General features: G+C 46.5%; 3 protein-coding genes across 5 annotated transcripts in view; 2 read left to right on the forward strand and 1 right to left on the reverse strand.

The window, feature by feature from the left end:
• The window catches only part of SLC7A6 (solute carrier family 7 member 6), a 33,284-nt gene extending 23,772 nt beyond the window's left edge, over positions 1 to 9,512 (forward strand). The window contains exons 6-11 of the mRNA XM_082676540.1: positions 138 to 261; positions 460 to 563; positions 3,618 to 3,714; positions 7,458 to 7,607; positions 7,726 to 7,909; positions 8,358 to 9,512. Coding sequence (XP_082532666.1) covers positions 138 to 261; positions 460 to 563; positions 3,618 to 3,714; positions 7,458 to 7,607; positions 7,726 to 7,909; positions 8,358 to 8,452 — 754 coding nt within the window. The 3' untranslated portion in view covers positions 8,453 to 9,512. The remainder of the gene's footprint in view (positions 1 to 137; positions 262 to 459; positions 564 to 3,617; positions 3,715 to 7,457; positions 7,608 to 7,725; positions 7,910 to 8,357) is intronic.
• Positions 9,513 to 11,785: 2,273 nt separating this feature from the next.
• On the reverse strand, positions 11,786 to 19,316 carry SLC7A6OS (solute carrier family 7 member 6 opposite strand). The gene is made up of 5 exons (XM_082676541.1): positions 19,104 to 19,316; positions 18,691 to 18,966; positions 14,646 to 14,849; positions 13,303 to 13,423; positions 11,786 to 12,558 (listed from the first exon to the last, which is right to left on the reverse strand). The coding sequence occupies exons 1-5, from the start codon at positions 19,296 to 19,298 to the stop codon at positions 12,428 to 12,430; spliced, it is 927 nt and encodes a 308-aa protein (XP_082532667.1). The 5' UTR covers positions 19,299 to 19,316; the 3' UTR covers positions 11,786 to 12,427.
• Positions 19,317 to 19,372: 56 nt separating this feature from the next.
• Positions 19,373 to 21,236, forward strand: part of PRMT7 (protein arginine methyltransferase 7) — a 49,081-nt gene continuing 47,217 nt past the window's right edge. The window contains exon 1 of one of the 3 annotated variants that reach the window (XM_082676538.1): positions 19,373 to 19,475. Coding sequence is in view for 1 of the 3 variants with exons in the window: in XM_082676535.1 (XP_082532661.1) it covers positions 19,433 to 19,450 (18 nt within the window). In the remaining 2 variants the exon portion in view is untranslated. Of the gene's footprint in view, positions 19,598 to 21,236 lie in introns of all 3 variants that reach the window. The other 2 variants (XM_082676535.1, XM_082676539.1) reach the window with 2 other exon arrangements.

A 21,236-nucleotide genomic window follows, 5' to 3' on the forward strand; every position in this document is an offset into this window, starting at 1 on the left:
TGGGGCGCATACTTCCCTTAGGCTACATGGGGAAGAGGAGTCAGCCTCAAAGATCCAGAGGCCAGGGAATTCCTGGGTAACTTTGACCCCCAAGGAGAGGTTGGTTCCAGGTAGTCCTATTTCTGTTGTCCTGACAGAAATTTGCCCCTGGCCATTGGGATTTCTATGCCGATTGTGACACTCATCTACATCCTGACCAACGTGGCCTATTACACAGTGCTGAGCATTTCAGATGTCCTTGGCAGTGATGCCGTGGCTGTGGTGAGTCTCTTGGGATCCCCATTTGCTCGTCATCTCATAGTACTGAATGGCTGGATCTTTGTTTCTGCTGCCACTCCAGCTCTGCAGGGCCAGGTGGTGGGTCTGTGCCAGAGGGCGGGCTGCTCAGCAGTGATGGCATTTGTCCTGAGAGATGCAGGAGGCTGTGTGCTGAGTGCCCCTTCTGTGCTCTGTCCCCAGACATTTGCTGACCAGACATTTGGCTTGTTTAGCTGGACCATTCCCATTGCTGTTGCCCTGTCCTGCTTTGGGGGCCTCAACGCATCTATCTTTGCTTCATCAAGGTACTGTGTTTCTGCTTCACCGATAACAGACCAGTATTTAATTCTCTGAGGCTCTAGGTGAATCCATCGGAGCCCTTCTTTCCCTTATCCCTCTCTCGGACATGCAGGGTGTGTATGTGTGTGTATGCATGTGTGGCCATGATCGTATAGTGGTTAGTACTCTGTGTTGTGTATGCATGTGTGCATGCGTGTCCTTGCCTTTGTGCAACACTTGTGTGCTGGTTGCTTACATTTCCATGTGAGATGAGGACAGATTGGTAAGAGGTAGAGGGGAAGAAGGCAGTAGCTTGGAGGAGGGATCCTGTTGGGGACAAGACTCTAGGCTCCTGCAGATTATGCTGCAGGCCCAGGATTCATTCTTGTAATAAATGATTATTGAGCACTTGCTGTGTACTGGGTACTGGTACAGGATGACTCTGCCCCTCACATCACAGAAAACACTGCGGCCGACGGGTAGGCTCCAGCTCTTTTCTGTGCACAGAGACTTACCTGTAAGAGCACTGTCCTTCCAGTTGTTTCATAGAGAGGACCAGTTCTGCCTTTTCAGGCTATTCTGCTACCTGGTCTCAGGGTTCCGGCACGTCCCCTCTTCTTCAGCACTTCACTTCATCACTTGGCCCTTCTCCTTGGTAGATGTTCATTTGGAGGCAGCTGTGCACAAGCTTCTCTCATCTTCACTTAGAGAAATCACAAAACAGTTTCTCATCTCCCCTCTTCCTTATTGGACATACTTCTAAAGGAAATGGTTTGCATTTTGACTGTCATTCATCTTTCTACCCATAGGTAGGCTTCTACTACCTTAAAAATGTTCTTGTCAAGGGTGCCAGTGACTTCCTTCTTGGCCTGCTTTCAGTTCTTATCCTACTGGACCCCTGAAGCAAGTGATATTTACCACCCTTCTTCCTCTGAAACTATTCCCATGGCTTCTGTGACCCTCTGATATCTAAGAGGAAGTCTGCTTTCTTGATTTCTCTTCCACTCACCCTATAAATGTTGCTGTCTCCAGGGCCAGGAGTGTAATAGGCATTCAATAAATATTTGCCACATGAACAGATAGGAGAATGAATTAATGAAAGAGATAGTTTTGTCCTATTCATTCTTCTTACTAATTTTGACACCCCAGTCCATGTACTTGGGGCCTCTGTAGGGCAACCAGAGTAATAAAGAGATCAAGGCCTTGTAAAAGAATATGGTGTCAGGGGTTCCCTGGTGGCCTAGTGGTTAGTATTCTGGGCTTTCACTGCCGTTGCCCACTCAAAGATGATGTTTCCCATAGCCTCACCCTTATTGAGGCCCAGGACATCCCAACTGACTCTGCCAATTGTCCCAAAATATTTAGGTAGTTGGTATATTCTAGCCTCACTCAGCTATCTTGTGGCATTGACAGGATGAGGGAGAGGGTGAGGGTAGGGAACTCAGAGTAAGAATCTGGACCTGCACATGAAGTGAACTGCAGTAATGTCGAGGTAATGCACAACCATTTCTGCCTGTGTTACCTTCTTCACTTTCTCTTTATTACCCATGCAGCTGTCTTTGGCTTTGTACTAGACACCTTTGCCTCACCTTCACATCCTCTCCAGCATTCCCTCTGCATATTTCTCCTCTACTTTAGTACGGATATTAGCCTTGTGAGCCAACTTCAACATCGTGCCCTATGACATCCTTCCAGATGATACCATCAACTCCTGTGGCTCCACCTGGATGGCCCATAAGTATCTCAAACTTCACATGCGCCCCACGTATGCTTTGTCTCCAACTGTGAGGTTGTGGTCCGTCATTCCTCCTTTCTTGGCCTCTTGGCCTCTTTTTGTTTTTGTCGGGGATGATGCAGCACACAGCTCGTGGGATCTTAGTTCCCCAACCAGGGATCGGACCTGGGCCCTCAGCAGTGAAAGCGCAGAGTCCTGACTACTGGACTGCCAGAGAATTCCCAGCCTCTCGGCCTCTTGATTTTTTCCCTTGGAGTCCACCCTCATCTCCCAGCTCAAGCGTGTGGGTACACACAGAAGACCAGCAGATTTGTCCTCTGCCAGGGTGTCCACCCTCATTCAGACCTCTTCTATTATGGGACCTTGTCACAGATGTCTGGCCATCCCCCCATACCTTAGCCTCTCCCTGCTTTAGTTGGCCTCAGTGATATTACCAGAGTCTCTGTGTCAAATCCGGTCAGGCTGTTACTTCAGAGCCACAGCTGGTTCTTGGTGTGTGTTCAGACTCCACAGCATGGCCTCATAAGCAGGTTTTTCCCAGCACTCTCGTCACACACCTTATCCTGGGACTACAGGCATTCTAGCACCCACCTTCAAAGAGGCTATACTCTTTTATGCCTCTAAGCCTCTTTTGCCTTTGCCCATGCTGTGTTTCCACCCAACGCTCACCTTCTGGAAAACCCCAACTCTTCTTCCCAGTCCAGATGTGATCATCTCTTGTGAAGCATTTTGTTCCCCAGCCCACCCCCAAGCCTGGTGCTGTGTGCTCCATGATGCTGCTGACTACCTGGATGGCGTTTCATTTCTCTGCTGCTCTGTTTCCCAGTCAGTAGGGCTCATTATGCGCAGAGAGAAAGCTTGGGTTGTCTCTTTGAGCCCCAGGCTCTCCCTGACTTTTCATATACCAGGAGCTCAGGGAAGGTACATGGAGGGCAGACCATCAGAAGTCTGGCTGCCCTTCTTTAAAAAGCCATTATGTTGTGTAGGAAATGTGTGGGGTGGCAGAGTGGGGTACCCTGGTGGGGTGCCAATGGGTGGGGTGCCAATGGGTGATGCCAGTGGGTGATGGCAGGGTGAGGTATCCATTGGGTGATGGTGGGTTGCATAGCTGAGGGGCTGGGGGTGTCAGTGGGTAACAGTGGGTTTGAGCATTCATGGGTAATGGTGGAGACATCTGTGGGTAAAATGGGGGTAGGTTGGGTTGGTCATGCATAGAGAACATGGGAGGTTCCTGAGAGACTGCCCCCTGCTTTCTTCTGAAGCTGAGCCTGGTTTGTCTGAGTGAGGAGTGTGGCTGCATGGCTGAGTATAGAGATCCTCCTGACACATTTTTTTGTCCTTCCAGGTTGTTTTTTGTGGGCTCCCGTGAGGGCCACCTCCCGGACCTTCTCTCCATGATCCACGTTGAGCGTTTTACACCCATCCCTGCTTTATTGTTCAATGTAAGCTGTGCTGGGGAGTGTGGGGATTGGACGTTATCTGTGTGGTACTCCTGCCAACTTCATGAGAAGACTGTTTGAGGGGAGGTGTACTAGCTTCTTGGGATACTTCCTGAGCCTCTCAGTGTTTCTTCCTTTTTCTTACAATTTTTTAAAAATATAAAAGTAAAACATATTTATATTAGGGAAGGCAAATACTACAAAAGAATGTAAAAGTGAATTAGTAAGATTTATCTATTTTTGTCAGTGGCTTCCTTTTTTCCTCCTCCTTCTAGCTCCTCTTTTTTTTTTTTTTTTTTTTTTTAAATCATATTTAGAAAAGCCAGGCAAGTTTGTACACTAGCTACCTAGGGGCCTCTGTTCATATCATAGGCATCATAGATTTATATATAGCAGATAGCATTAAAGTGTTTTATTTCAACAAAATTAGTAAATTATTAAGTATTCTGACAGATTCTGACAGATGGAAGGAGTCCTGAAGGACTGTCATTTTCTAATTTGCACTAAGGTATTATTAGGTGTAAAAGTTAACAGGGACCCTGAGGAAGGCCTTACTCCAAGATTTGAAAAATAGTTCATTTCCTTGTCATTTAGTTCTTTCCTTTATGGTTTCATTACTTAATGTTTTGGATTCATCTGGAATTTATATTTTGGTGAATGGAGTGAGGTAGGCAGGCATTCACTTAATTTTTTTCTCAAATGGCTAGCCAACTGTACAAATATCATTTATTGAACAATTCACTTTTCCGCATTTTTCAAATTTTTATCATATAAAAATAGCTAATTTTTAGAGTGCTTCTTATGTGCCAAGTACCGTGATTTGCCCCTTAAATGTACAATCATCTCAACTCATCTTTCCTCATCCTTGCATCGGCACCAAGCTTCCTTATTTAGCTTTATACTGAATATTTGAGAACTAAAGAGGGGCTGAGGGTACTTCTTCAGTTCCCCTCTCCCCCCTGGAATTTTCATCGCAATTCTCACCTGTTTATTTGTCTTGAAGAACTTTTGTATCATTTTATCAAAATAACAAAATATCCTCTCAATATATTGATTGGGATAGCACTGAATTTATAAATTTAGGGCAATCTGACATTGTGTCTTGTAAATTAATCACCTTCCACCCCACTTTTCTCCTCTTAATATAGGGTCTCCTTTCTCTCTCTAGAATGGGCTCTTCTTGTTTTAAATCCTTTGTTGATAATTTGGGTGAAAAGACAGGTAGGGGGAACTCCATATTCTTGAAGTTAAAGCAAATCTATTTTATTTATTTATTTATTTATTTATTTATTTATTTTTTTTTTGGTGGTACGAGGGCCTCTCACTGTTGTCGCCTCTCTCATTGCGGAGCACAGGCTCTGGACGCGCAGGCTCAGGGGCCATGGCTCAGGGGCCCAGCCGCTCTGTGGTATGTGGGATCTTCCCAGGCCGGGGCACGAACCCGTGTCCCCTGCATCGGCAGGCGAACTCTCAACTACTGCGCCACCAGGGAAGCCCTATTTTATTTATTTTTAAATTTTATTTTATTTTTTTTTATACAGCAGATTCTTATTAGTCATCAGTTTTATCCACATCAGTGTATACATGTCAATCCAAATCTCCCAATTCATCCCTCCCACCCACCCCCAGCCCCTGCCACTTTCCCCCCCTTGGTGTCCATACGTTTGTTCTCTACATCTGTGTCTCTGTTTCTGCCCTGCAAACCAGTTCATCTGTACCATTTTTCTAGGTTCCACATATATGTGTTAATATATGATATTTGTTTTTCTCTTTCTGACTTACTTCACTCTGTATGACAGTCTCTAGATCCATCCATGTCTCTACAAATGACCCAATTTCATTCCTTTTTATGGCTGAGTAATATTCCATTGTATCTATGTACCACATCTTCTTTATCCATTTGTCTGTCAATGGACATTTAGGTTGCTTCCATAAATAGTGCTGCAGTGAACATTGGGGTGCATGTGTCTTTTTGAATTATGGTTTTCTCTGGGTATATGCCCAGTAGTGGGATTGCTAGATCATATGGCAATTCTATTTTTAGTTTTTTAAGGAACCTCCATACTCTTCTCCATAGTGGCTGTATCAATTTACATTCCCACCAACAGTGCGAGAGGGTTCCCTTTTCTCCACACCCTCTCCAGCATTTGTTGTTTGTAGATTTTCTGATGATGCCCATTCTAACTGGTGTGAGCTGATACCTCATTGTAGTTTTGATTTGCATTTCTCTAATAATTAGTGATGTTGAGCAGCTTTTCATGTGCTTCTTGGCCATCTGTATGTCTTCTTTGGAGAAATGTCTATTTAGGTCTTCTGCCCATTTTTGGATTGGGTTGTTTGTTTTTTTAATATTGAGCTGCATGAGCTGTTTATGTATTTTGGAGATTAATCCTTTGTCCGTTGATTCGTTTGCAAATATTTTCTCCCATTCTGAGGGTTGTCTTTTTGTCTTGTTTGTAGTTTCCTTTGCTTTGCAAAAGCTTTTAAGTTTCATTAGGTCCCATTTGTTTATTTTTGTTTTTATTTACATTACTCTAGGAAGTGGATCAAAAAAGATCTTGCTGTGATTTATGTCAAAGAGTGTTTTTCCTATGTTTTCCTCTAAGAGTTTTATAGTGTCTGGTCTTACATTGAGGTCTCTAATCTATTTTGAGTTTATTTTTGTGTATGATGTTAGGGAGTGTTCTAATTTCATTCTTTTACATGTAGCTGTCCAGTTTTCCCAGTACCACTTTTTTTTTTTTTTTTTTTGCGGTACGAGGGCCTCTCACTGTTGTGGCCTCTCCCGTTGCGGAGTACAGGCTACGGACGCGCAGGCTCAGTGGCCATGGCTCACCGGCCCAGCCGCTCCACGGCATGTGGGATCCTCCCGGACTGGGGCACGAACCCGTGTCTCCTTCATCGGCAGGCGGACTCTCAACCACTGTGCCACCAGGGAAGCCCTCCCAGTACCACTTATTGAAGAGACTGTCTTTTCTCCATTGTATATCCTTGCCTCCTTTGTCATAGATTAGTTGACCATAGGTGCGTGGGTTTATCTCTGGGCTTTCTATCCTGTTCCATTGATCTATATTTCTGGTTTTGTGCCAGTACTATATTGTCTTGATTACTATAGCTTTGTAGTATAGTCTGAAGTCAGGGAGTCTTATTCCTCCAGCTCCGTTTTTTTCCCTCAAGACTGCTTTGGCTGTTAAAGCAAATCTAACCTTGTCCCAGGACTCTAGTCCCTGACTCCTGTCTTCCAGAACTCTTTTGTTCCAGAGGACAAATCCTGTCATACTTCTTCCCAGGGGGATGGTTCCATTTTGCTAATCTGCATTTCTAAGGCTCCAGGACAGTGAGATAGTTCTGAAGACATTTCCTCCACTTGTATGCCAGGTAGTTGGGACCCATGTATAACAGTCTCCAGAGGGCACAGTGTGATTCATGTTGAGGTTGGTGCATTGCAGTGAGGAGGGCCTCACTGTCTGCCATCAGAAGGGGAACTGAGTCTGGCTTGTTACTGAAGTGCTTGCAAAAAGAAGGGAGGCATTGAGTGCAGGAAGGGCCCCCAAATGAAGAAGGAGAGAAGGCCATTGTGAAGAATGGACCTATCTGATGCCAAGGGATCACTGAAAAGACCTGGAGGTAATCTGGTGAAGCTAAGTCAGCAGTCAGCAGATCTGGTGCTGACTGCTTGACGGTGGAGTCTCCTGGGTGGCTTGGTGGTGACAGTGCCCACTTCTCCCCAACCTCTCTCCCTCCAGTGCACCATGACACTCATCTACCTCACTGTGGAGGATGTCTTCCTGCTCATCAACTACTTCAGCTTCAGCTACTGGTTCTTTGTGGGCCTGTCTGTCGCTGGACAGCTCTACCTTCGCTGGAAGGAGCCCGAGCGGCCCCGGCCTCTCAAGGTCAGTGGCTCTAGGCTAGGAGGGGTGGGCCATCTCCCCAAGGTGACTTCTTCCCCATACCCCATTCTCCTGTTCCCCCATCCTACTTTATCTAATATCTCACCTCCCTTCATTTCAGCTGAGCCTGTTTTTTCCCATCGTGTTCTGCGTATGCTCCTTGTTTCTGGTGGTTGTGCCCCTCTACAGTGACACCATCAATTCCCTCATTGGCATCGGGATTACCCTCTCTGGGGTCCCCATCTACTTCCTGGGTGTTTATCTGCCAGAGTCCCGGAGACCACTCTTTATTCGGAATGTCCTTGGTGAGCTTCTCTTTGCCTATCACACATTGGCCTTGTGTGTGTGTGTATACAAAGACGCATGCACAGGTGGGTGTGGTGGCTAACAGCTTCCACATACTAGTGATATGCTGGAAGCCTGGCCGCCCCTTTTGGTCTTGACATGATCACTTTAATTCCAACTTTAGATTCGTATTTTGGGGTTAAAACACTCCCTCCTGAAAGTTCAGTCCATATAGCAAGACAAGGAGTCATGCATCAGACTCTCTGGTGGGGCATGGGATGGAAGTCAGTGAGGCTTGCTGGGGGTGAGCTTGGTACAGGGTACCCAGGGAACAGTTGAGAAGGGAACCACATGCTTTTTTTTTTTTTTTTTTTTGGGAACCACATGCTTTCAATCAGCCTGTGGTGTTCAGACTGGGGCTGTGGCTAAATGTCAGTTTGCTAAATTCTATTCTCTATTTTCATTTAGCTGCTATCACCAAAGTCACCCAGAAGCTTTGCTTTTGCGTCCTGACTGAGCTAGATGTAGCTGAAGAGAGACAGGTTGAGAGGAAAACTGAGTAGAGGCCAGAGGTGATATCCCCTGAAGCCTGGAAGGCTGCTACCTGTGGCCACAGCCACCGAAGTCCAGATGACAAGACTGTGTGGACCCAACTCTCTTATACTCAAGGAGGGCTGTTGGCCCACATTATGTAAGGGGGCTCAGGGCTGATGGCCTGCTCAGGTGGTCACTCTCATCGGTAAGCTATGGGTCTCAGGGTCTGGGGCCAGCCCGAAGGTGGGGACTTCAGAGGGTGGTGGTGGCAGAGGGCTCGGGGAATAGGGGAATGGTTGCTTAGTTTTGTTCCTGGTGAGTAGGTGCAGCCCTTGCAAACACTTACTTGGTGAGCTGCATTGGGGGAAGAGGGAGTGCTAGGTTAATAGCTGTGGCTGGTGGTTTCCGAATTTATTTGAGGTTTGAACCAGGAGTTTCTACAAAGGGGCTGCTCTATGGGAAGTTTTCCTCCGACCAGGTCCAAGCATCTGACATTAGAGGCCTGAAATGCTACCTTTCTTCCTCTGGCTCAAAATCCTTCCCTGGTGAAAGAGTTGTATTCTATTATTTATTGATATTATTTAATCCAGGACACCAGTTCTAGCAAAGCATTGGTGTTCATTAATCTACAGGATGCAGTAGGCTGATTGTGTTTAAAAATTCAAAGTATCCCAAAGCAAGTCCCTCTGACCTTAGAGGTGTCTATGTGGTGGTGGTGGGTCAGACTCTGACCACAGATTGTTCTGCTCGGTTTTAGCACAGTCTTCTGTTGAGTCTTACCTGCAGAGGTGAACTTTAAAGATTTTTTACTCATGTACCAGTTACACTTCAGTATACAGATAGGTCACATGTTACAAGCACCTGGCTCAAGTTCCACAAGGACGGGTGAACAAATTCATGAGTCAGAAGTCTGGCAATATTGCTATTTTGAAAGATAATCCTTTATTTTACTTGAGACCTTAGGTCTTTGTTCTAGTTGACAAAAAGCAAATCCCTGGGTTTCTGGTATGAACTCTAAAAGGGGAGAAACTGTCCTAGGATTCAGGTGAATCACTTGAATTCTTTTAGCTGTCAATGGTTTAGAGAACATCTCCTGGACCCAAACTGACAAGTAGCTTGCTCTGTAAGGGCCGGTATGAGGGGCTGCTGTGCAGGCCCATGCAAGCCCATCTTGGTGCTAGAAGTGGTCATTTTTCTGAAAACCTCACACCAGGCTGCATCCTCCTCCTCTTCTGTCCCTGACACCAGGCTTGTTTTACAACTGAGCCACCTTGGTGTGGATCATCGGGATAATGCACTCATCTCCTGCCTGCCTCCCCTTGCCTGAGGTCTGGTGGGGCTGCAGTCTCAGGAAGAGCTTGGTACTTTGGAGACTTCTATTTTCTCTGTGGAGATCAGTGAAGACTCTGGAAATAAAGCTGCTTCAACCTCCATCAGCAGATTCATGATCGGAAGCAACTAATTCTGGTGCTCAGGCTGTGCTTTAGCACCCAGGTCTGGCCAAAGGGGTAGGTTTGCCCTAATGGATGTTCCTTCATGGGCCACATGGCTGCACTGGATTGGACAATTGTCCTGTGATGCTTCTAGACACTGTCATCCTGGACCCAGAAGAACCTGCTGGCTTGGTATGCCCCATGGGCTTCTTGTCCTTAGGTTTTGAAATTGGTCAATGATAAAGACGGGAACTATGAGGCAATCTATCTTTCTGACCATTCTTCTCCACCAAACCGGCCCCAGTTGCAGACGAGGGACTAACCTTGGTCACACTTGCTCAATAAAGGCAATTTAGGTGAGCATGCTCACAGCTGCCTTTGGTTCAGGGCATGCATGCATCTGTGAGAACATGGGAGTACATTCCTACTGTCATGGGTTGGGGATTTGCCTGACAACAGGGAGTCTTGTGCAAAGGCTGACTTGCCCAGACTGTGTAAACATGACTCCTGTCTGACCCAATCTGGCACCTATCCCAGGGATCCTCTGGAGCTAATTCTTCAAGCAGACTACACTTGTCTTTGAAGGATCCCTGACCCAGGCTAGTTTTCTCTATTGAAGTAAATGACCAGCTGATCTCGGGAACTTGTTGCCTCCCAGTGGCTCCAGGGGGAAGCAAGGCCCTCACACTCCAGGTGCCCTAGTACTTGCTTAGTGAGCCGTCACCCTCCTCTCATTACTGGATGGTGACCACATTCTTCCCCTCTGTGCTGGATACAGACTTCTCCCAGGAAGCCTTCTGAGGGAGGGATGCCAGAGACTCCTTACAGCACTCAAGCTTCCTAGTGGAATTAATTTCTGCAAGGTCTTTGTTGTTTATCTCCTTCAATCCTTTTCCTGGTGTGCTAATCCCTTTTGCAGTGGGTACAGTGTGTGAAGCTGTCAGCCCTTTAATGTTAGCAAACTGTAAATGAGTACAGAAACAGCAGTGAGCACATTATAATGGCAGAGTGGTTTTCAATCCTTTGTTTCTATGCTTACAGGAGACTGAGATGACTAGTATTAGATCTGTAAGTTGCTGCCTGTTATAGCAGCACTGAATTGCACCTTAGTGGATAGTTAGGTTGGGAAACCAAGTCTGTTTGTTGGTTTTATAACTGCAATAGTAGGGCCCGAGTATACACACACATGGAAATTAATCACTTTGGGGGGTTTAACAACTTGTAGATAAGAAGATAAAGATGTACAAAAAATAGAAAGTGAAATGGGTGCAGGTAGGATAGAAAAGTAGAGATGCTTATGGAATCTTAGAATTGGCAGGAAGAAGACATTTCCTTGTGTAATTTATCTTCCCATGTGATAATAAGTCTGTGCCACAGGGCAAGAGGGCACACCTTGAATCAAAGTTTCTGTATACTGTTTCCCTAGACCTGTGCAGTCCAGTATGGTAGCTACTAGCTACATGTAGCTAGTTAAGTTAAATAAAATTTTAAAATTCAGTTGCACTAATCACATTTCAAGTGCTCAACAGCCATATGTGGCTAATGGCTACTATTGCACAGTGCAGATATAGAACCTATTCGTCACTGCAGAATAAATGCTAACTCAGTCAGAGTTAAGGCATTTGTGGTTTGGAAAGGAATAGGGAAAGAGAGTGTGCTTACAAGAGATACCAATTTTGGTAAAAAAAAATTGGTCCTGTTGACTGTAGTTTGTTTTTGGTGAGTGCTGTGTCTAGTTAAACATTTCTCAATGGAAAGCCAAGTTTAGGATGTGCTTTGCTTTTCCTCACTTGCCTTAAGTTCTTAGTGTCTGAAACTTCTCACCAACCCCTCCCCCTTTTTGGTGGGGGGGTAAAGGGATCAGGGAGTATGGTGGGAAAGCATATAAGATAGTCAGATTTAAAAACGTTTTAAAGGAATTACTTGCTCTCTTGTTCAAAGTTAGTTTTTATTAAAGAGATTCATACATACCCTGTTCCTTGGCACCACTGCCAGAGGAAACTAGCAATCTTTACAGCCATTATCAGAGTCAGGAAGCAGGGAGCTCTTAGCTTTTAACTAAAACCTCTCATGGCTCAGGCAGATTCTACTTTCTTTCCTAATGGCCATTACTATCCAGTCTGTGCCACTACAAGGGACCCACTGCAGCCCTTCTAGACTCTCTCTATCAAAAGAAACAGCCTTTTACTCGAGGCAGGTGGCCTGGGAAAGCCCAGTCTTAGTGCTGACAAAACGGGAGACTCTCTTCCCCTTAATTGGCTTTGGCGTAGGAGGAGAATGGGAATGCAGGTAAAATGTCTGGGCCAGGAAGCTTCACTTTCACAGCATCTCCCCCGCCCCCAGACTCTAAGGTCAGTTTTGATTGAGACGAAGGGGGGCCCTACAGATAGTAGAAAAGACGGACTCCCTTAGTGCAAGTTTTCACCATGGTGGAATGGTGCTGTTGGATATGCTTTTTCCTTCCACGTGTTAAGCTAGGAAACCCAAGAGGATGTTAACTAGTGTGGCTGACACTGCAGTCACAGAACCCTCAGGGGCTTGTGGTAGAACCTCATGGATATCACAGGATCATTAGTCTGAATCCAGGTCATGGGGGCTGTCATAGCCAAATTCCTTCTGCACATCCAAAGGGTATTTGCTCCACATCTGTGGTCCTCTGTTGTCTCCTTCTTCTTCACTGAGGCTGTTGTAATCATCAGAGACTAGAATGAGATAACAGGAATGGGCTCTAATTGTATGGTTTTCTAAATGACCACAAAAGCCACTTCCCTTCTCAAAAAAGTCTGTTTTGTTTCCTATTATAAAATACTTGCTCAATAAAGAGAACATAGAACAATTTTTAAAAAAGCAATAAACTTCTTACCATGTAAACCAAGTCCTTTAACATTGGAGTGCTTTGTCGTTTTCCCCTCAGTATTTTTTTGTTGTTGTTATAATAGTTGTAGTCATATTGCAAATATAATTTTGTTCCTTGCCACTTCCCCAATAGAATATCCCATAGCTTGATTAACTGTTCCTCTATCATCAAACACCAAGAAAGTCAAAGAACTGTGGTACCAAAGCATCCTTCCTTCCTCTTCCCCCAAGTACCATGTCTGTGTTGTTGCACAGGTAAATGCAACAGTTCTTTGGTTTGTGAAAACCCTGGGCCCACTCCTACTGGCAGACCTCTCCAGCACTCTATTCAAAGTAGGAGGGAAAGGGACCATTGCTAGGCAATGAAAGAACTAAGGATCTGAACCCAGGCCTAACTGACATTATACCTCCAGCAGCCCCCCTGGGAACACTGGTCCTTGCATGTCCTACAGCTCCGCCAGCTTGTGGTCAAGCTGGTGGAGCTCAAAGGGCAGAGAAGGAAAACCAGCTAAGATACACCTGTCAACCTTGCTCACACCTCAGTCCCAGATCCCATCAGTCCCTCCCCAACCAGGGCTGCTACCACCTACCTCTGGAATCTTCATCTCCGTTACTGTTCTCCTCCTCTGGGTACTCATTGCGCCAATTATTCTCACTGTTCTCATCATCTTCATCTTCATAAATGTCCTCTGGTTGTTGGTCATCATTCACCTGCACATCTCAAAATAAACATGAGTATAAGTCAAAACCTCTAAAGTTATGCTCTGGGGGAAGCTATCAGCAGACCAACTTGGAGAGATGTCATTTAAGGGTGATGTGTGAAAAAGAGAAAACATAGGTGTTAGTTTGCTAGAGGCTGTAGTAACCTTAGGCTATGAGAGGGAGACGGTAGCCCTACTCTACTCAGAGTCCAGCTCCAGGAACCACATTTCCCGGTTGGATGATCTGAACTCTACCAGAAGGGAACGCAGCAGGGTGCGGAGGAGAGACAGCTCTGAGCAGGTGATGGCAGTGATCTTCAAACTGCTGAAGGCCAGCCAGGTAGGAGAGGGATTATATGGATTACAGGTGATGCCAAAGGTTAGAGCCAAAACCCAAGTGTGAAATGCAGAAAGGAGGGGGGCTATGCAGTAGTCCAAGGTGGGTACCAAGGTGTGAGACTAGTTATAGTGCAGGTGTGGGATAGGGTGCTTCTCTTATAATAAGAGGATGAGAGGTAGACCTTAACTTTTCTCATTAATAATTTTAGAATTTAATAACGTCAGGATGTTAGCTTTCTTAATCCAACGTTTTTCACCCTTTAAGATACAATTAAAAAAAAAAAAAGCTTTTGTTTCCATAGGTCTCTTACACAAAATGGCTAAGTATTTCCATATAGCCTATGCACATTCTCTCATATACTTTATTCTTTTAGATTTTTACTTACTTATTTTTTAAATTAATTTTTATTGGAGTATAGTTGCTTTACTCCTCTCACATACTTTAAATCATCTCTAGATTACCTGTAATACCTAATACAATGCAAATACTATGTAAATAGTTGCCAATGTGCAGCAAATTCAAATTTTGCCTTTTGTAACTTTCTGGAATTTCCCCCACCGGAATATTTTTGATCTGTGGTTGGTTGAATTTGGGGATGCAGAGCCCACGGAACCTGCAAATTACACAGGGCCAACTGCATAAACAAGACTATGTTGCAAACCTTGTAAGAGACTCATTAAGAGCAAAAATTATCAATGTAGACTGTCTTTCCCAAAATTCCTGCACTAAACCCAGGTTTCTAAAAGGCATTTAGCATAAATTTTTCCTTTTAAGCAAGGATAAGAAGAACTAAGAACAATGGCAATCAGGAGTAGAACCTAGGGAGGCAAAGCATGTGACTAGAAAATGAACTGAGGCTGCCTCATGCCCCCTGCCTCATGGGCCCCCTTACCAACTCCCACTCTTGGCTATAGGGCTGCACAGAGAGGATGTTCTCAATCCATCCTGGAGTGGCCATGTCCAAATAGTAAATGTCATACACATAGTTGTCCTTCTGTTCCTCCTGGTACCCAACTCTTGGTCCATCTTCAGATAAAGTCAACCGCTCACGGATCAACTCTACAGAATTGCAGAGGATCACATCTGGGTCAGATGTCTGTAAAGAGAACAGCAGATGATACATGCATAACTTAAAACATGGATGTCCCAAGAGGAGGAACCTAAGACCTCGGTGAAGGAAGCCTCCCTGCAGTTCTCTATGTTGAATTCAAGATTCTTATCCCCATGGCCTACTAGTCTCTTCTCAGTTTAGTACTTTTTTTAAGATAGAAGCTTCCTGCTCTTTTGTGCTTGGCTGACATAAGAGCACATGGGAAGACGCCTGAGGAAGGGGAGAGCCAGCAGAGCTGGCTAGTCTTGCCCCCAGGCTCTGCTTCTACAGGTCTTCTCTGAGCTCCTTTGGTATGATGTTCTCCCCTTGGAGATCCACAGGCCGACAGCAGCACCGCTATGGTTGACCCCCAAATGGGTCTGCATTTTGTGCGGCCTCCTATAGGGGCCTAAGGGCGATTCCTGGACCCTGGTGACTACCACCAGCCATCACCCACCACTTGGCTTGCTCACCCTGACATCCTGCTTTTAATCACAAATGAGGAGTGGCCTCCCCTATAATCCTTTTTCTGTATTTTTTTTTTTTTTTTGCGGTATGCGGGCCTCTCACTGTTGTGGCCTCTCCTGTTGCGGAACACAGGCTCTGGACGCACAGGCTCAGCGGCCATGGCTCACGGGCCCAGCCGCTCCGCGGCATGTGGGACCCTCCTGGACCGGGGCACGAACCCGAGTCCCCTGCATTGGCAGGCGGACTCTCAACCACTGCGCCACCAGGGAAGCCCTATAATCCTTTTTCTGATAGTTTGAGATGGATTGTCCCAGAATAGAACTTGCCCAGGTAAGATGTGCTCCAGTGGCAAGAGGCTGTGTTGTCTAGGGTAGCACAGGTCACTTTGGAAACCATAGGGACATACTGCCAGTCACTCTCGACAGGTTCATCACCAGAAGCTCTGCAGCTCAAACCAGACACTATACAGGGGGAAGAGGGGGGTGTCCCATGGCCAGGGCAGATAAAGGGAGACCAATGTTCTCATCATTTACAGGCTACAGGGAATTCTTTCTTGCTCCAAAGTCAAAAGGAACTAGAGATGTCAGTTTTTGTGCAGACTCTTGACCAACCTCAAAGCTGCTCACAAGAAAACTTCTGGTTCCAACTCACAAGCCCCCAGCCTTCAGTTCAACAAATTATGCAGCCGTTAAAATATTTACAAAAACTAGCAATACAGGGACTTCCCTGGTGGCGCAGCGGTTAAGAATCCGCCTGCCGACGTAAGGGACATGGGTTCGAGCCCTGGTCTGGGAAGATCCCACATGCCGCGGAGCAACTAAGCCCGTGCGCCACAACTACTGAGCCTGCATTCTAGAGCCTGCGAGCCACAACTACTGAAGCCCGCACGCCTAGAGCTCCACAATAAGAGAAGGCACCGCAATGAGAAGCCTGTGCACCACAAGGAAGAGTAGCCACCGCTCGCTGCAACTAGAGAAAGCCCGCGTGCAGCAACGAAGACCCAATGCAGCCAAAAACAAAAAAAATCTCTTTAGATTTTTGGACGGCTTTAGAATCCAAACAATAAAAATAGTTTTAAAATACTAGTCTCCAATCTATTTTTAGGATGCCTGATATTACTGTAAAGCCCTGTTGTTTTCCCAAAGGCTTGCATCAATTTTAAGCACAACAGTCGTACAATTTTAATCACAGCCTTGCCAGCAGAGCTACCGGCAACCCTTTTCCTGATAGTCTAGTAGGCATAAAACCTCAAGTTTGCTTTCAGTTTAAATTTATGTTCTTTAGTAATTATTCTGCACAAACATTTTTGATGTGTTTACAGTTTGTATTGCATTGTTGGGAAAATCTGTGTTTATATCCTTCCTAATTTATCTACTAGGTTTTCTTATATGATTTAATGAGCTATTTAATTGACTTGATTCCACTGAACATTGGTTTGCTTTTAAAAATATGTAACTCATGATGCAGTGTGGAATTAGTTTTGGTAAAAGAGGTGGCTATGGACATCATGCCCAAATTGTTATCCACGTATACTAGGAATGTGATTAAATATCTTTTGCTTGATACATTTTGAATAAAAATTTCATTTTAAAAAAATAAATTTATTTTTTATTTTTGGCTGTGTTGGGTCTTCGTTGCTGCGTGCAGGCTTTCTCTAGTTGCGGCGAGTGGGGGCTACTCTTTGTTGGGGTGTGCGGGCTTCTCATTGTGGTGGCTTCTCTTGTTGCAGAGCACAGGCTCTAGGTGCGCAAGCTTCAGTAGTTGCAGCACACAGGCTCAGTCGTTGTGGCGCACAGGCTTAGTTGCTCCGCGGCATTTGGGATCTTCCCGGACCAGGGTTTGAACCTGTGTCCCCAGCATTGAGCACTGGCAGGCGGATTCTTAACCACTGTGCCACCAGGGAAGCCCAAGATTTCATTTTTTAAACTTCAGAAACTTAAAAGGAGATCTGAAAAATGTTTATCAAGAGGGGGCATACCTTAGATTGAGAATTTTCTATTTCTTTGGTCTTACTGCATGTAGTTGACTTTGCTTTCTGGTTTTTTTTTTTTTTTGTGGTACGCGGGCCTCTCACTGTTGTGGCCTCTCCCGTTGCGGAGCACAGGCTCCGGACGCACAGGCTCAGCGGCCATGGCTCACGGGCCCAGCCGCTCCGCGACATGTGGGATCTTCCCGGACCGGGGCACAAACCCGTGTCCCCTGCATCAGCAGGCGGACTCTCAACCACTTCGCCACCAGGGAAGCCCGTGACTTTGCTTTTTGGAAGTGAGGTACAAAACTAACTTAGAAAATGTAATTAGTAGAAAGTAACACTGGGGGCTTCCCTGGTGGCACAGTGGCTGAGAATCCACCTGCCAATGCAGGGGAGAGGGGTTCAATCCCTGGTCCAGGAAGATCCCACATGCCGCGGAACAATTAAGCCCGTGCACCACAACTACTGAGCCTGAGCTCTAGACCCCGCGAGCCACAACTACTGAAGCCTGCGCGCCTAGAGCCCGTGCTCTGCAACAAGAGAAGCCACTGCAACGAGAAGCCCGCACACCGCAACGAAGAATAGACCCCACTCGCCTCAACTAGAGAAAGCCCATGCACAGCAACGAAGACCCAACAGAGCCAAAGATAAACTTAAAAAAAAAAAAAAGTTAACACTGAATTAAATGTGAGAAGACTTGCATTCTAATCCAAAATCTGCCTCAAGCTTGGTATGCTACCCAGGCCTGGTCCTTTAACCTCCCTTTGATGAGTTTTCCCATCTGCTTTAGGATTCTTTACCTTGGTCAGAATCCTCCAGTGATTCCCCATCTCTGGGTGAAAGGCAGTGTATCCTTGCAACTACCTAGTTGAAAGGGTTTAGCCGGTATCCTCTCCCCAAATTCCTTACTATCTTCTCCCATCCCCCTGGGCTCCATGCACAATGACCTTGCAAACACCAGACAAATTCAGCTTCAGGGTCTTTGCACTTAGGGCTCCTCAGTGTGGAATCCCTCTGCCCAAAATATCCGCAGTGCCTTGCCATTCAAGTCTTTACTCAAAAGTCATTTTCTCAGTGAAAATGACACTGAAATGGGAGCACGCTCCCCCCGCCCCCAATAGCCCATTTCACCATCTAACATTGAATTTGTTTGATGTTTCTCTCCTCTACCTGAATGTTAGGTCCTCACTGCTGTTATCCACAGAACCTAAGAACCATGCCTGGCACATAGTGGGCGCTGAGTAAATACTTGTTGAATGGATAATCTAACCTGTAAAACATGTCCATCAAGCTGGATGCATCATCCATCTCTAAAGTGAAGCCATGTGTACCCTCCTTAACTGTGTGCTAACTTTGCGTACTCTCTGTCCCGAGAAGCCCAGAGCTCGACTCCCGGCGTGTACTCACTTTGCAGGAGATCGCGGCGGCCTCTGGGTCTCCTTCCTCGTGGACCAGGTCCAACAGCTGGAAGCCTGCGTCCTCGGCGGCTTCTGGGCTTCCCGGCGCGTCCTCGGACCCCAAGCCGCCCGAAGGAATTCCCGAGGATCGGCGGCTAGAGACTACCCTGTAGCGGCCGTTCTGCCGGATCTCCCGAGCCGACGCACGGAGATGACGGCGGATACGCTGCTGGCTGCCCTGGGACGGGCGCAGGGCGGCTCGCACAAGCGGCTGTACTGGCTCCTCCTGCGGGGAGTGGAGAGGGGGAAAAAGCGGGGGTGTGGGGCGGCATAAGCAGGGGTTCGTGAAAGGGTTAGGGAAAATGATGCGCCCCAGCTGCGCCCTAAGATCCCTTTCACACTGGCTCCCTCCCGGCCTTATACCTGGGAGCGCACGGTGGCCACCAACTGGAAGACATTATTTTCTGCTGCTCTCTCCAGATCCTCCGGAGGCGTCTTTTGGGCTCCCGACTCAACTGCGCTGGAGCAGAGGCGTTTACAGGCAAGGACAAGTGCCTCAGCGGGTTCCGCACTGCGTTTCCGCTTCACGCGGAGGACCGCTGTCATGCCGGCCTCCATAGCAGCTATCGTGGAGCACTATGGGAATGCGCGGGGTGCGACGGAAGAGCTTTCCAGTTCTGCTTCCGGGCCCCACCCACGGCCCGCTCAGCGGGCCTAGGGAAGTCCCGCCTTTGAACGCCTGCCGCGGCAAGATGGCGGTGGCGGCGGAAGTGAGTGGAGAGGTTCTCACGGCCGGTGAGGCGCCGGGCTGGTTGGGAAGGTGGGGTCGCGGTTGACGGGTCGGGTGCAGCCAGCATCCTGTGCTCAGCACAAGGCTTCGGCGGAGGAATGTGGCATGGTCGTACTCGGACACTGGGGTACGCATCTCTTCGGGACGCTGGAGGAACTTTCTAGAATCCGTATGGGGCTGCTCAGAGCTCCCGGGCCGGCGGTAGTGCGGGGTTGTAGGCGGTCCCTGGCTCTGCCATCCAGTCGGGTCATTGCTTCTAGCTGGGCCTGTGACTGAGCCACTCCGCCGGGACCTGGATCATAGTACTTGGTGCCTCCCTTCAGCAATAGAGACCCGCGTCGCAATCCTAACGGAGATTCAGCCATCGCGCCCCGACTGGGCCACGGTTCCCTGGCTCACTGGTATTTCCCAGTCACAGTATTCTCAGTAGTTGGAAATCTCGGTAGTTGGAAACCAGTCTACCACACACTGGCCAGAGCGGCCCTGTAAAAGCGTACATCCAACGTAGATATTCTTTTGCTTAAAACCCTTGAGTGGCTTCCAGTGCATTTAGAACAAAATCCAAACACCTTTCCGCAGCCGACATTGCAGAAGCCCACCCCTAGTCGCCCATCATTTCTTCTGCTCAGAGTGCTTCAGTCACTCAGGCTTTTGTCACTCTGCACCTGGTTCTTTACATCTTAGGACCTTTTCTTGGAAAAGTTGGGGTAAGGATTCCTGAAATATGAGCATTGCACTTTCACAGCTTTTAACCTGGGTTATTCTGTAGGCCTCCACTTAGATGCTCTTTTCCTCAGAGAGTCTTTCCATAACTTTGTTATTCTCTTTCATAGCGTCCTGTATATTTCCTTTCTTGCCCTCAGGTAGTCTTTAATTGTATATTTATATTTACTCTCTTTCCCCCATTAGGGTCTGTAAATTCCTGGAGGACAAGGATCTCTTCTGTATTGTTTGTGATAGTTTTCTAGTCCTAATACAGTGCCTGGCATACAGAAGGTGCCTAGTAAATTTTGAATAAATGAACCAGACAGGCGTCTGCTCTGAAATCTGACTAGTAAAGCAATTAGGGCTTGGCATGGTGATTTCCATTAACCCTGTGAGTTCCCAGCTCTTGTAGAATGAGGAGGAGGTTAGAGTATCCTGAATCTGGAGTATGGGCTCCTTCTTGGAGAGGACAAGTCCTGATAATACGAAGAGATTCATCCATAGAAGATGTTTAGTGTTCACCCAGAGAGGTTACAGGACATGGTTCCTGTCCTCAAGCATTTATTTAGACTTATATGAAACCAGTGACTTCTCTACAGATCTGAAAAGACACTGTGGTCCTAGTTACAGCCTCTGCAACATCATAGGTGAAAAGGGAATTCTATAAATTACAGTTCTTTACTATACTCTTAACCTTTAAGTGACTTTATGGTTGATTCCACGTGGACCACAGGATAAGGGTTTCAGGACTCTTCACAACATGGACCCCACCAACATGTTTGACCGCTTGTTCAGTGAAACTTCAGCTAAATGGATTAGTTCACTGTGTATGATTGTCTAAGCCTTTCTAATCTGGTGAAGTGCTTTCTCCCTCTTCTCACCCACCTAAATCCTACCCATCTTTTAAACTTTTGTCTACTACAGCATTTGTTGGACACGGTTATCTAAAGCATATTACAAATTACGGTAGTTCTAGATACTCTGTCTTTTAATAATAAGTATTAGCAGAGATGTGCAGAGCTGATTGTTGCAGCGCTTTTCAAACTGTAGGATGCAACCCT

The sequence above is a fragment of the Grampus griseus genome (assembly GCF_964374135.1).
Source record: "Grampus griseus genome assembly, chromosome: 19".
Lineage (NCBI taxonomy): Eukaryota > Metazoa > Chordata > Mammalia > Artiodactyla > Delphinidae > Grampus > Grampus griseus.